The sequence below is a fragment of the Aptenodytes patagonicus genome, chromosome 4, assembly GCF_965638725.1.
Source record: "Aptenodytes patagonicus chromosome 4, bAptPat1.pri.cur, whole genome shotgun sequence".
Lineage (NCBI taxonomy): Eukaryota > Metazoa > Chordata > Aves > Sphenisciformes > Spheniscidae > Aptenodytes > Aptenodytes patagonicus.
Genome location: NC_134952.1, coordinates 20,946,716 through 20,962,113, shown reverse-complemented (window position 1 = coordinate 20,962,113; position 15,398 = coordinate 20,946,716). Strand labels below are relative to the sequence as shown.

Sequence of the window (15,398 nt, the reverse complement as noted above, 5' to 3'; positions counted from 1 at the left end):
ATGTTATTTAGGGACAAGTATCAAGAACACGCTCAGATTAACCCAGAAAGTCTCCATGCACGTGGCAACAACCTGGAATTGTGCTTCTGGGAGGCCTATTTAAACCAGGCCACACTACGTGAGATCTGCGCCGTCTACAGTGCGTTTTCAACAGAGTATTTCACCATCTACTAAGCCTCGTCAAAACACTGAAAGGTAGTTATTGTGCTAACCTTTTAATTATGCCATGCAAAGTTTATTAATGATAAATATTTTCCATGACCTCACAACAGACAAGGTTTAAAGACTGGAACAAAAGGTGGAAGTTTGTTTAGGGTTTTTTTAGGTTCTATATTTACTTGAAAGACATGTCAAATCTAAGAAATCATTCCTTTTGTAACTTGTATTCTTAGTTACAAACATGGTGCTATTTAACTTATTCTTTATGGATCAAAAATTAACCAATTATATCCATGCCATAATGAAGTCCCATGGAAAACATGAAATTTCTCCATAAAAACAGGTATGAAATAGGCTTCTGTCTATAAAGGAAAACAACTCACTTCAGAAATGGTATTTAATGTAAAAATGGTGAAAACGTGATTGACCAGTTGCATAAAGCAGCCTTAAACCTTTACTAATTTTGCTCAGTCCAGCAATATGAAGAACCAAAGGGCACATTCTGCTATGAATAAAACAGAAGCAATTAAAAAAGCCTAAAAAAACCCCACCCCAAAACCCTAAAAAAACCCCTAAAAAAAAAAAAGAAAGAAAGAAGCTAATTCATTATTCAGTTTCACTAAGTACCTTAGGGCACACATGGATCCAAGGATTTAATAAATGGCATTTTTCTGTACGCTGATAACAACAGGACATCATTACTGATGCTAACAGTCTGGGAATTAGCAGAACAGTACCAGACAGTCTAAATGGCGCATTAAAACATAAGAAAAACTAAAATATTTAAACTGAAAAATGAAGTCTTAATATGTATTCCAAACTTTCATTTCATACCCATATCAGAATGGCAATCATTTCACCATCATATTATTTTATAACAAACATCCAACCATTTTCATTCCTAGTCATCTTTTGCAAAGCTCTGAAATTCTCTACACTTATTTGACATGCTTCCATTTTTAAAGAGGTGAATCTGAGATACCTTTCATGAACAAATGCAGCTGTGCTGAGATAGGGAACTGAACTGCACCTCACAAAATCTAAAGTGGTAAAAGAATGCCTAATTCCAGTTAGCAATCATTTCAAGCAGTGAGAAACCAGTGACTAGTTTACTGAACATTACCAGTACTTAGGTAATGTATGTGCCACCGTGACTTTAACAGCATCAAGTGAAATATACACAAATATTTTCAAGGCAACAGGAATTTATGGCAACACTATGAAACACACACAGGAGCTTTCAGAAACTGTTAGCAAATAACAATTTGAAGCTTTGCCCTGTATTCTTCAGAACAATTATGTAAGTTTTCCAAACAGTAATGGAACTTATTAATCAAAATTACATACTTTATCTTTTTATTTTCTCCCTTCTTTTGATGCAATTTGTTCTCCAAAATGATGATACACAGGACAGCTTTGCAAAATGTTCCTGCCCTCATGAACTACTCTGGCCCCAGGAGAACAAACCAACTGAAGTTACAGATAGACTGTTTAGAAAGTCACTTTCTTATCTTCAGGCACACCCCTCATTTTTTGGGAGTAGTATGCTTAACTCATCTGCAGTGATGAGTTAACTATGCAACTCTTGAATGACAATACAATCTGAGAAGATAACAATCAGAGGTCCCTATATTGTCATGATAAATCTTTTTGGCTGTTGAGTTTGCTGCAAACGGTTAAAGTTGTCATTTACTGCTAGTAAGGCCTTGCAATGCAACCCTTTTGCATTTAAGCGTGGCAGTGAGCAAGAGGGCTGTACAGTTATATAGCAGATAGAAGCAGACAAGTATGCTGTGTGTGTTTCAGAAAGATCTAAAAAGCACTTTGAGTAAACAATTCCATGGAGCTGCAGAACCTGGACGCTGCCCAAAAGAAAGGTCTTGAGACACTGGCTAATAGAAAAGACGACACATATTGAAAGACAAGTACTCAGGCACAGAATACTGAAGAACAGTTGAAAATATAGTCTGCATCTCTGTGATTCACAGACATCAGAAGTGTGATTTAGATTGGTAGCAATGAACTGAGAACTTTGCAGGCTTAATTCTAACATTCCTGTTTTCTAACACTTTCATACATAAATATGTTAAAATCTCAAATCTCAGAAAACTGTAAAAAACATAATGATGTAACAGGACTTACACAACAGTGGTGAAAGAAAGGTTAAAACTTCAAAACCACTAATGTGCTGAATATGTGGTCTTTTGTGGTGAACAAATATTAATAATACAAAGTATCTGAAAACTAACCAAATACTGCACTATTTATTTTAGTGAAATTTAAGGTAGGAAAGTATCATTTATACTTAAAGAAAATTCTATTTCATCATGAGAGGACTAGAAATCTGCATATGAAGGACCACCCTACTTGCTTCTACACTAGTCATGCAATAAAAACATCACATAGAGAAGACTGCAGGAAATTCACCTTTGCCTAACAAGCATTCATCTTCACGTCTCCCTGTAGATTCTGTCCCTTAGAAAACTACCTATTATTGTAACTTGTACTGTACTGATTTTTACGAAAGAATGTTTATCGTAAATATGGTTATGATTGCCCTGTCATTCTTTTTAAAGCTATTACAGATCTGATTCAGAAAAGTCTCTTACTGAGGCTAGCAATCTCCCTTTCATATTAATTTTAAATTACTCAGGAAAACACTCCTCTACAAATAGTCACCATTAATCGCCTTGTTTACTCCAGACTTAAAATGGAAGGTTTAAAATTTAAGCCATTTTAGGTCAATGGAAGAAAAACTTCACCCACAGATACAGAACCTGTTGGTAGAAACAGGCATCACTACATTGAATGCCACAGGTTTGCAGCATTTGTTACATAATTAAATGATTTACAAGAACACACTTTGTTTTATGTTTCTTCAGAATATAGTACAATCTGAGGAATTCTGCAATGTACTATGTACCAGACGACACACTATAGTTTCCCCAGCTGGGAGCTGTAGAGGGAAGCCAGGAAAGAATAGACACTTACCTTTTTTCATTTCCATACGATTTCTGCGCAACTTTTGCATGGAGTATTAGCACTGTTTGATCACCTCGCTCCTTTAGGTAATTTCGCATTGCTTCCCTAAAAATTAAAAGACAAAATAAGCTTTGAAAGTTCTTTTGGTTTTGTTTGTAACTATAATAATCCAAAGACAGCTTTAGGACCAAAAAAACCCCAAAACACCTGAAATTCAAAAAAGGCAACCATTAATAGGGTCAAGAGGAGTTTGTCTTGTTTTTTAAGACAATTACACAGCAAAAAGAAGCAACTATCTTGCATGAAGCTAGCAGTAGGGATCTGTGGTCATTTACAATTACTACATTTTCCAGAAAAAAAGATGCTTGTGATATAAAATCGTACAAACGCCAATCACTATGCCATGTTCAAAGCCCAATTTTATAAAGTACCATGCCACAAATATTTGATTAGAACACACTTTATTAATTCAATACTGTCTCCTTAGCCAATTTAGTCTCTCATGATAATGACAAGTTGTTCTGAAATTTTGTTTAAGCTATTAACTAAATCAATGCAATGTTTATATAGTTTTCTTTTGGTTGTGAAGATACTAAGAAAAAGTTAAATTCTTCAGCTTATTGTTTGTTGTGGTTTAACCTCAGTCAGCAACTGAGCACCACAAAGCCGCTCGCTCACTCCCCTCCCCGGTGGGATGGGGGAGAGAATTGGAAGAGCACAAGTGAGAAAAACTCATGGGTTGAGGTAAAAACAGTTTAATAATTGAAATAAAATAAAATAATAATAGTAATAATAATAATAATAATGATACACAAAGCAAGTGATGCACAATGCAATTGCTCACCACCCGCCCACCGGTACCCAGCCAGTCCCCAAGCAGCGGCCCCCCCGGCCAGCTTTCCCCAGCTTATGTACTGAGCATGACGTCACATGGTATGGAATGTCCCTTTGGCCAGTTTGGGTCAGCTGTCCTGGCTGTGCCCCCTCCCAGCTTCTTGTGCACCTCCAGCCTTCTCAGTCACTAGAGCATGGGAAGCTGAAAAGTCCTTGACTAGTGTAAGCACTACTTAGCAACAACTAAAACATGGGTGTGTTATCAACATTGTTCTCACCCTAAATCCAAAACGCAGCACTGTACCAGCTACTAGGAAGGAAATTAACTCTATCCCTGCCAAAACCAGGACGTTTCATCTAGTTTTCTAGAGAAAGCCTCTACTTCCTGCATACAATCAGGTTAAAAAAAAAAAATTAGATTTTCTATTGTTCATCATCACTGTAATGACAGACGTCATATAAAAGCTATAATTACCTCAAACACACCAACAGCGATTCCTTGAGAGAAATAAGAGAACAATACACCCTATCATTCTTCTGTATAATAATCTAACTGCTCATTAAGCAGCATGCCAAATTCAACACCCTAGGGTTTAGCTGTGTCGGAGTGCTGACAGGAACACTTTTAAGTCCCTGGAGGAGCTTTTGCAGGTTGAATGCCCACCAATGCACTCATCTTCAAAGTCATCAACCAGAGAAACAAATTATGAATTTAACAGGAAGTCATATGAGAGATGAAACCCTACAGAAGAGGGATTTTTGGGGGTTTTTTCTGTGAACTGCACCCAACTGTTGAATTCCCTTTGGACAGATCTAGAAAACCAAACATTTCCAGTGAAAAAAGATGCAAGATAAAAAGCAGTATTTTGTGGACAAGACCTTTTCCAAAAGAAATCCCCACATATAGTTTCACAGAGGAAAGCAAGCAGATTGGGGGGTGGGGCGTGCTGGACAACAATCCAGCTTTGCTAATGATGTTTTGTAAATTCTTGCATTTGTCATGCCTACGTAAGACAGTGATGTGTGTGCTAGATTTTCTGTGTAAATAGCAGGATATAAGAGCAAAGACTTGAATTACTGTTTTAAATTTGGACTAACTTGATCTATGTACATTTGACATTGGTAAAACTGATGTTTATCCATGAAAGCACAGATGGAAGAACTGTCTTAAAGCGCACAGACTTACTTTATTTACAACTATTGTTTAAGAATATATTTTAAACCACAAAACAAAATTCACTGTGAAATTATTATTATACATTTCATTATGATATACATTAGCTGCATTTAAGTGGTTTAAAAACTTATCTGACAATTTGAAATACTCTATTAAGAGTACTGTCATACTAAATTAAGAACATCTGTCACACTAAAAACTTTAGACTTGACTACCATTAAAAAACAACACTGAAAACCAGCAACCCACGCACAAAAACACTAGGTGCTATCTAATGTTTATTTAGCATTGTACGAGGAAGAAATTCTGCCTTTTCTACTTGTCTGTTGCTACAGTGGACTTGTGCAATCCAAGCTCCTAGGAGAATTAGGAATGTTCCCCTCCAACCCCTCCCACTGATAAAAGAAAACACATAACCATTGCAATTCTTACACGACATTTTTCATTATTAAAACTTAAAATTCTCCACGAAGGTAGTACTATTATAGTTTACACATAAAAACAACCAGCACAGTATGAACAAAGTAGTGTTGTTCAGCTGGATCTTGCATGACGATGAATAGATTATTAGACAAACAGGACTGCCTTTACACAAAAAAATCAGAATAATTTTCCAATAATTGAACTAAATGCCTTTAAGCGTTTACAGATACATTTTTTAGCATTACATAAACAAATCATACTCTTAAAAATTTGTGTGACGGTTTTTTCCATTTCAGCATTTTTCTCCTCAGAGGAAGAGTTAGGTTGCTTGTTTCCAGTCTCTATCAGTATAGAAAAGGTTTACAAGATACTGCTTTGAAGGATGGCTAGCAGTTCCCAGATGCCTACCCTGTACTCACAGAAAGAGTACCTGGCACATCTAGTAGCTAAAATCCTGCACACGAAATTTAGAGTCACTATAGTTAATAGATAACTTAGTTAAAAGACCTTACACTGATTAGTCATAATTTTATTGTTGTTCTTAAATCACAGAAGAGAAATTCTATCAGTAACTTCAGGGTGATACTAACAGGTGTTACTGCTCAAGATGGAAAACAGTTCATGACTTAAACTTAGTACCTTTAAATATCCCTGAAAATAGGTAGACCAACAGGAAACAGCAATGTTTTTTCAGTTACTTCTAAGTCAGTATAGATCAATTTTGCACTGAAATGACTGCATTTAACAATGACACAAGCTAACCTGAAGCTTATCCAGAAATGCAATGAGACAGATAGCCCCAACACAAAATGTAAATACTCTCCTCCATCCCATGCTTTACACGAGGCATCATGATTTCATTCAAAACAGAAGTAGGTCAGAGTGACAATGGGTTTCCATGTCTTTATACAGCACTATTACCACACAAAACCATAAAAAAATTGCACATCTTTTGTACTTCAAGCAAACAGTGGATTTTAAACTCAGTAGCTACTTATAATTGGCACAGTTTGTGGCACAGAATAATAAATATTTGCATAGACTGTGTTACAACAGTTTGAAAAAAATGGTAACTACTTAACAGCTTCTACTATAAATACTTCCCAGGCAGACCAGGAGCAACTCAGGCACGGTACTCCAGTCACTCTAAACACTTTTCAGAACGGATTGACTTGATGGTACTATTTAATACTATCTCTGACTGTTTAGATTTCACCAAAAATTGGTTAAGATCACTGACAGCACTGTGTTCATTTTGCTCTTACCTGCTGCATGACAGGTAGTAAAAAGTGTTATTTTACATGACCTCACCAGACACTTTTACCCCAGAACAGAAATCCGGCTCATTCCTGGTGATTTACAACTAAGGAGATTCACATCCTAGTGAATAATATACACTAACTGATATGTGAAGACAATACCATTTTTGAAAAGGCATTTTGAGCATCATATTAAAAACAAGCCACTCACTGTTCAAAATTTTACTTCTGGCTGCTGATTGCATACAATAATTGAAAAGCTCTGATATTTAAAATTCTAGGATTAGCAAGCCACAATTTTTTAACTTAGAAATCCTTCTGAGAATGAAAAGGGTAACTTCAGAAAATTGTTAAAAACGTAATTTCTTTACTGCTTACCTGGTGAGCCGTTTCGGTTGAGGTCGCTCTCCAAATTTCCTGAAAAAAGAAGAAGTTGCTAATTTAAAACAAAAGTGTTTAGTCATAATTTTACAGTGAAATACTATTCCAATTTTACAATTCTTGAAAATGTATTGGAATTTGGTGTCTTTTCTTTGTAGTTTCCTAGATAGATTACTGTTAAAATATCAACCACCTCCTTGCAACAGCTTTTCCCACAATAGCAGAGGCTTTTTTTATTTGGAACACTAGATAACTTTCTTTGCTAGTCACATTTACTTTCTCTCTGAATCACTTTTCAAAAGTTCAGATATCACAAGTATGTAAATAACTAGAAGATCTTTGCCATAGCATTGACCAGAAGTGCCAACAATTTCTATATGTTAATAACTGCTTTTTAACAGACTTATCTCTGAGTTGACAAATCACAGTGAATGCTTCCCATCAAGACAATTTCTCAGAAATCTGTTTTTCCTTAATGACTTCTTACAAAAAGGATGACAACGTATTTCATACGTGCCAGTACAGAATTATAAGAAAAATCTCTCTCATGGAATGTAGCCAAGCATGATCCAGAAATATCCTGCTATACACTTAACGTTTTTTAGCCATAAAGTGTTTTGACACAGCTATATTTCTTTCAGTGCTTTAACACTGTTCTTGAGAGACAGTACACTCTTTACACTAGGTTAAGACTTTCCACAAAAGTCTTTATTTACATAAGACAGTGAATTTACACAGGACAAACATTTTCATTAACAAAAACATTCTCAGAGTAAACCAAAATGGTCAGGTAAAAGACCTGAAAAAAGGAAGGCCATACCCAGCAATGTACATCTGCTCAACCTGGTAAGGAAGTATAACCACAAGCTAAAATGAGGACACAGAGGGAAGAGAGGGGAGGAGAAAAAAAAACAAAACCAAACCAAACCAAAACAAAACCACTGAGGCATAAGCGACTGTGCTTCTGCTGCCAGTGTTCATAAATATCTCTATGACTTGCCGAACTCTTTGGTAAGTAGGCATATCTTTCCCTTTATGCTTCCTGGATAATGAAAAACCCCTCCCCTAATACTGCCCTACAACAGTGTTGGAGGCTCCCTAGGACAACAAGAATTTGATCGCTAAATGACATGACAAGAAATTCCCCTGTTCATGCAGTGGATCCGTCCTGAACTCTACAGCAACTGGTGGTGGAATGATTTGATACATTCCTATTTCATTTAAGTAATTCTAGAAATGTACAAAGTAAAAATACATAGCTATTGCCATTTATATAGTTGAGCCGAATAGCACTCTCCTGAAAAGACAGCGACAACAACATTCAGCAAATTTTGAAGTTATTTTTCAAGACTTGAGAAATTAGACTTCTAAAGTACTGGTAGTCCACTCTATGTAGAGGAATTGAATAAGCAAGTGACGCCAAATTATTTTTTTCTGTTTAAACAATGAAATCAAAACTTACTTTTCCGACCAGACATAAGTTCCTTTCACGTTTTACTTTGTTGTTGTTAGTATACTGTTCACTTGTTTGGCTTTGTTTTAACTTTAAATGAAACAATGAAACTAAAATTCTTGCTGCAAGATTTGTTTCTATATATTTTAAGTTTCGAGGTCTATTGGATACATACTTCATTTATATTTTTCTCTGTGGTATGTATCACTACATTGATATTTGTAATCATAGAATCATAGAATCATTGAGGTTGGAAAAGACCTCTAAGATCATCGAGTCCAACCGTCAACCCAACACCACCATGCCCACTAAACCATGTCCCTAAGCGCCTCATCTACACGTCTTTTAAATACCTCCAGGGATGGGGACTCCACCACTTCCCTGGGCAGCCTGTTCCAATGTTTCACCACTCTTTCAGTAAAGACATTTTTCCTTACATCCAATCTAAACCTCCCCTGGCGCAACTTGAGGCCATTTCCTCTCGTCCTATCACTTGTTACTTCAGAGAAAAGACCGACACCCACCTCGCTACAACCTCCTTTCAGGTAGTTGTAGAGAGCGATGAGGTCTCCCCTCAGCCTCCTTTTCTCCAGGCTAAACAGTCCCAGTTCCCTCAGCCGCTCCTCAGAAGACTTGTTCTCCAGACCCCTCACCAGCCTCGTTGCCCTTCTCTGGACACGCTCCAGCACCTCAACGTCCTTCTTGTAGTGAGGGGCCCAAAACTGAACACAGTATTCGAGGTGCGGCCTCACCAGGGCCGAGTACAGGGGCACGATCACTTCCCTACTCCTGCTGGCCACACTAGTTCTGATACAGGCCAGGATGCCATTGGCCTTCTTGGCCGCCTGGGCACACTGCCGGCTCATGTTCAGCCGGCTGTCAACCAGCACCCCCAGGTCCTTTTCCGACAGGCAGCTTTCCAGCCACTCTTCCCCAAGCCCGTAGCGCTGCATGGGGTTGTTGTGGCCAAAGTGCAGGACCCGGCACTTGGCCTTGTTGAACCTCATACAGTTGGCCTGGGCCCATCGATCCAGCCTGTCCAGGTCCCTCTGCAGAGCCTTCCTACCCTCGAGCAGATCAACACTCCCGCCCAGCTTGGTGTCATCTGCAAACTTACTGAGGGTGCACTCAATCCCCTCATCCAGATCATCAATAAAGATATTAAACAAGACCGGCCCCAGTACTGAGCCCTGGGGAACACCGCTCGTGACCGGCCGCCAACTGGATGTAACTCCATTCACCACAACTCTCTGGGCCCGGCCGTCCAGCCAGTTTTTGACCCAGCGCAGAGTCCACCTGTCTAATGCCAAAAGGTAACTAGAAAACCCAAACAGCTTTGCAGTTTGGCAGCAGGGAAGTTATATCCCAAAGCCTTTCTGCTTCTACCACTTATCTTTTCAGGATCTGCCTAGCTTCATCTCCCAAGCACGCCCTGTGCCTCTGATTTTCCCTGGATAACAGTGTGAGTAGGCGTGCATATCCCACCCCCCTTCCCCCAGTACTATCTATGCAGTTACTGCTCTCCCCTGAAGACCTAGGATCATTGTATCTGGCAGAGGATTCACCTGTCTGTGCCTCACAACTAGACAACAGATTACCTTTAAGCAATAATCTACAGACAAACAACATCCCTATAGATTAGCTCCCTGATTTTGAGTAGAACTACAGTCTTTGTTTCAATCCCTCTGCACATTTTAATTCACCATGAAAAAAATTGAGGTGCCTATTTTGGAGCAAAGGAGGCATTAAGCACACCACACTTGCTTGTACTGTGGCCAACAGATCCAGTCCAAGATGAGGACACTAGTGTATCAGAAACTGCATTAACACAGAAAACCTCCCAGACAAAATCTTACACTCCCCTAAGGCAACATCTACCCATGCAGAACTCTGGAACGCAGCAGATACATTCCCCTTGCACGTATGCTTATTGCTGCCTAAAAAGAGCTTTATTAACAAGGCATCTACACAAAACAGTTGCAATTACATAAAGAAATAAAGCCCACCTTTTTCTTTAGTCAAATCCTGAATATACAGCACAGGAAAAAGTACCAAAATCCCCATTCTTCAGAGGCAGACCTAAAGCACTGAGTCGCTCTAGAGATGCACAGCGTAAACTCTGATCATCTGATGCTCAGTGCAGTACCTTTATAAATCACATGCCAGCTTTCCCTAGCCTCCTCCATCCAAAATAAAGTTAATGTCACTGTAATCAACTTGTGAACACGTATAAATGCTACCCTTAGCAACATGAACCTTCCAAAGAGATGATGCATAATTCTATGCATCATTTGGTAGATCTGGTAGATCTTTTATTATTCTTTCAATATACATTAGAGGGAGAGGTAGAATAAGAAGAAATTACATATTCACATTTACTTACTGTAAGTCAAATTTTTTACTATCTCTAAATTAAATTCAGCTACTTTTTCCTCGATAATGTCCTCTTGACAGATGACTGATGGTTATGTACCCTAGCCTTGGTGTCAATGAACAGCACTTTCCTGTACCACCCCAAAATCATTCCAAAGATCCCATAAATGTTCTTCAGAGCTAAGAACTCTATGACTTAACCTACAAACCACTTAGATTAGTAGACATTTTCACAGGGATAACTATATTTTAGGAAAAATTAATGAGACTTGTACAGGAATGCTATAAATCATACTATTTAAATAAGTGACCAATATGTACATGAATAAGGTTGACTGACATTGCATTCTTACACATCCTGTAAAAAACCTCCCTAGCTCAATAGCAAGAGTCAAAGAAGTTAGAATTCAAGAATGATTAAGAATGGAATAGGAAACACAGACATTACCATGTCATAGCATTATTCTGCCACACCCCCACAATTCTGAAAACTGCCTGAAGTTCACTGAAAACGTAGCGGAAAAAAGCTATCTCAGAGTAATAAAAGATACCACAAAAGTCAATATGGGTGATCAACAGTTTTCATATGCAATTGGCTAAAACTCTTTAGCCTTTAGTGAGAGTGAGAGCATGAGGAAGAAGTGACAAACAGAGGCAAAGACCTAAGAGACTAATAAAAGATATGCAAAATGTGAAAAGGAGATGGTTATTCTCTCTCACAAACACAGGAATTAGGAAATATATCTAATATCTGAAAATTTCATTTTAGAATAAAAAAAAAAATTTCCGTGCTCTACAAACACTGTTATAACTAAGTTGTGAAACATATTGCTAGAGGATATCGTGGAGGCTGAAAGCACAAATGGACTCAAAAGATTAAATGAAAGTCTGGTACAGGACTCCATCAGCTTCCATTCAGCATGACCTATTTTTTACAACCTTGTTCTCAGGAAAACCTAAACCACATTCTACCAGCAGCAAAGAAGTTACCGGGAGTTAAAAAAAAAACAGTCTACATTTACCCTGTCTTTCATATTCTTTCCTTAATTGTCCATTAGCAGGCACAGTCCAGTATATATACTCCCATGAACCTGATATATTCCACAGCAGCAATTGCATCCAGGATGTCAGATTTTCAGTCACATTGCAAAACTCAAGATATACAAAAAAAGACATGAAAATTTAAAAAAAAAAAAAAGGCATCACATGTATTTCATTTAACAGTTCATCTGGTTTACTCTTTCCATATGTTTGCAACTGGATGTAGATACTTGTATTGACAATGCAACCTGAAGTACAAAAACATCAGTAACTACCACGTAGAAGAAAAGACTAAGAGGCTTTTTAATTTTTCTGATATTAAGACAGCCCATTTGAAAGTGCAAGAAACACATTATCAATGGTTTTGTACTAAATGACAGATGTTGTACAAGCTATGATTGCTGTTATTTCAAACTTTCGTATTTGACTGACATGTTGAAAAATGAACCAGTTCAGACATTTCAAGGTTACCTGTCAGAGATGACAGAGACTGCAACATTTTTCTTGCGTAAGTTCTCCCTGGATTTCACTGTTCTGGAATTTCTTTTTATATTCAGTATTTCTTTTCCTCCTCTTGTTTACATCTTGAAAATATGCAGATTGATGGATAACAAATATACAGGAGAGGAAACTAAAAATGTGTCATAGTTCTATTCCTATAGTGGTTATTAAACAAGCTAAATATATATAATTTGAAATCTTAATTATAAGTTATATAACATTATATCTGAATGCTCTCCAAGTTCCTTTCCTTTCCTGTTTTTGTTATCTTACTATCCAAGACTAAGCGCCATTTCAGGTGTATGTATTGGAATTCTGGACATACAGTCAAGTTACCGTTTCAATTCACAAAACTAATTCAGTGCAAACTGTATTTTATTAGTATTTCCCTAACACACTGCACTGCAAACATGAGTGTAAGCATTAGTCACACCATAATCACTTGCTGTTGCAGCAAGTTACACTTGTTCTAATAACTCTTTTCCCAGTCTGTAGGAATAACTTTTCTCCCACATCATGTCCCAAGTCATTCTTCTTTTCAAGTCCATCCTTTTTATTTAGCAAGTCCCAGTTCGCCATTCAAACTTCTTTTCCCCATTCACAGAATGGGAAGTGAACTTACTCTTTTTTTTACCTCTTTACTGCCCATCAAGTAATGAACAAGTGCGCTAACATTAATTTTACAAGTACACTAACTAGCTTTGCTCAAACTTAATATTCTCAGGTTAGGTGAAAACATGACACAACATATAGGGTAAGTTTCAAACGTTTTCAGAAAATAGCAGAATGCCAAATCCTATTTGGAATTCCTAGCTCAGATACAATATGTACTATACTATAGTTTTCTATGGCTGCAGGAGCATGAATTTCCACTGTTTCCAGCACCTACAAAGGAGCACAAAGACAAAGAAACTCCACTTATTATATGCCTCTACTGTAAGTACCAAACTTTTTTTCTGTTATACAATCTTACTTTCTGGAGATAAACATAACTGTTTGACTGAATATTTTTTTCAATGGTTCTATGTGTGAAGTCAACTTTGGAAGGAAAAATAAATAAATTAAAATTAACCGAGGCGATTTTGCCATTTGCAAGAACAAAATTACTAAATATATATATATAAAAAAAAAAAAATAATCACATGCTGTCCCATTCTCAACTTTAACTGAAAATCTGTGGTCACTAAACTGCTCTAGCATCCTCCTCCCTGGAATATGAACTTCAAATTTTTCCGGTATTGGCCTTCAGCCAAGAGCATCCTTTTTACAGTCCCTGAGAAAGTCCATTCACCTTTATTTACCAAGCACAGAAGCCTTAAAACAATATTTCCACAACATTCAAATAGAGGCAAACTTTAGCAATTTGCCTTAAGAATTCTATCTTCACTTGGCCTATAGACTGACAAAATTTTTGGCATCCAGTAGGAATAGCATGGATCTTTCTGTAAATAATGCTCTCCAGAAAGGCAAAAAGCAAAAGAGAGTTGTCAAATTTGAATACAGTAGGAATAACAGCTGAGCAGAAAGCAAGCCTGTTGGAGGGGCCAACACGAGGGGAACAGCAGGAAGGGTGAGGACTGAGAATGGGAAGACATGAGTGGCAAACTAAGACTTGCTAGGTGAGAAGAATGGGCCTGAGAACTTTATGGGAGATGAGGCACCAGAAAAGCCTGTGGCAAGGCAAAACATTCAGATTTAACCCCAGAATATACAAAGACTAGTACAAATACGCTACAGTTACTGTTTTCTCTGTTGACTTTTTTTGTGACAGAAGTTTTCATGGTGTCTTAAAAATTTCAACACTGAAAATAAAAGCAAAATACTTGCCTTACCCTGAAGAATCCAAAAACATATTATAGCAGATATCCCTGTGTTGAGATCTGAGTTGAAATCTCTATTTTCTTTTTGCCTTACACAAGCATGAAGAGATCATCATGGGTGTTGGGGGCTAAGCCTGATAGGCAGCTAAGCACCACACAGATGCTTACTCCCCCACCCGCCATCAGACGGGTGAAGAAAAAAAAGCATGAGTAAAAAGCAAGAAAATTTGTAGGTAGAGATAAAAATTGTTTAACAAAGGAGAAGTGGAAGAAGAGAGAAACAAAACAAAACAAGCCAATCACTCACCACACAAGCCAATCACTCACCACCTCCCACAGGTAGACCAATGCCCAGCCAATTCCCAAGCAAAAGCTGGGCAACCTCTCTAAACTCCCCTCCTCTCCATTTTATTGCTGAGCATGACATTATATGGCATGGAATAGCTCTTTGGTTAGTTCGGGTCATCTGCCTGGTTCTGTCCCCTCCCAATGTCTTGTGCACCCCCCAATCACTGTGGGGGGACGGACACGGGGCAGAGTGAGAAATCAAGAAGGCCTTGACGCTGTGCAAACACTGTTCAGTGAGAGCTAAAACATTAGTGTGTTATCAGCACTGTTTTGATCACAGAACACAGCACCACACCAGCTGCTATGAAGAAAATTAACTCCATCCCAGCCAGACCCAGTACGATGAGAAAACTAGAGAAAAACCGATGCTTTCTACATGGGAAGCAAGTGCCGGATTTTGAAAAGGCACAGAGTGCCTGTTCATTGGAAAAGTTTCACTCCCAAACATCCGACTGTCAAATCATTTCCAACTGGACCTACACACTTGGTGCTTTTGACTGATTTAGCAAGGGCCTAACATTTTTCCTGAATAGCGAAACCAATTCTTTATTAGTCCAGTTACATGATAGCACATATCACAGTATTTGCTGCAGAACATGTTAGAGGAACTCTTTAATAAACTACAAGAGATGACTGTAATACCTCAG

At 37.9% G+C, this 15,398-nt stretch overlaps 1 protein-coding gene across 7 annotated transcripts in view; it reads right to left on the bottom strand.

Annotated features, from left to right (window-relative positions):
* RBPJ (recombination signal binding protein for immunoglobulin kappa J region) overlaps positions 1-15,398 on the bottom strand; it is a 162,799-nt gene that overhangs the window by 25,932 nt on the left and 121,469 nt on the right. For all 7 annotated transcript variants that reach the window (XR_012995163.1, XM_076336061.1, XM_076336063.1 and 4 more), the window contains 2 exons: positions 7,213-7,251; positions 3,151-3,246 (listed from right to left, as the gene is read on the bottom strand). Coding sequence is in view for 6 of the 7 variants with exons in the window: in XM_076336059.1 (XP_076192174.1) it covers positions 3,151-3,246; positions 7,213-7,251 (135 nt within the window). In the remaining variant the exon portion in view is untranslated. The remainder of the gene's footprint in view (positions 1-3,150; positions 3,247-7,212; positions 7,252-15,398) is intronic.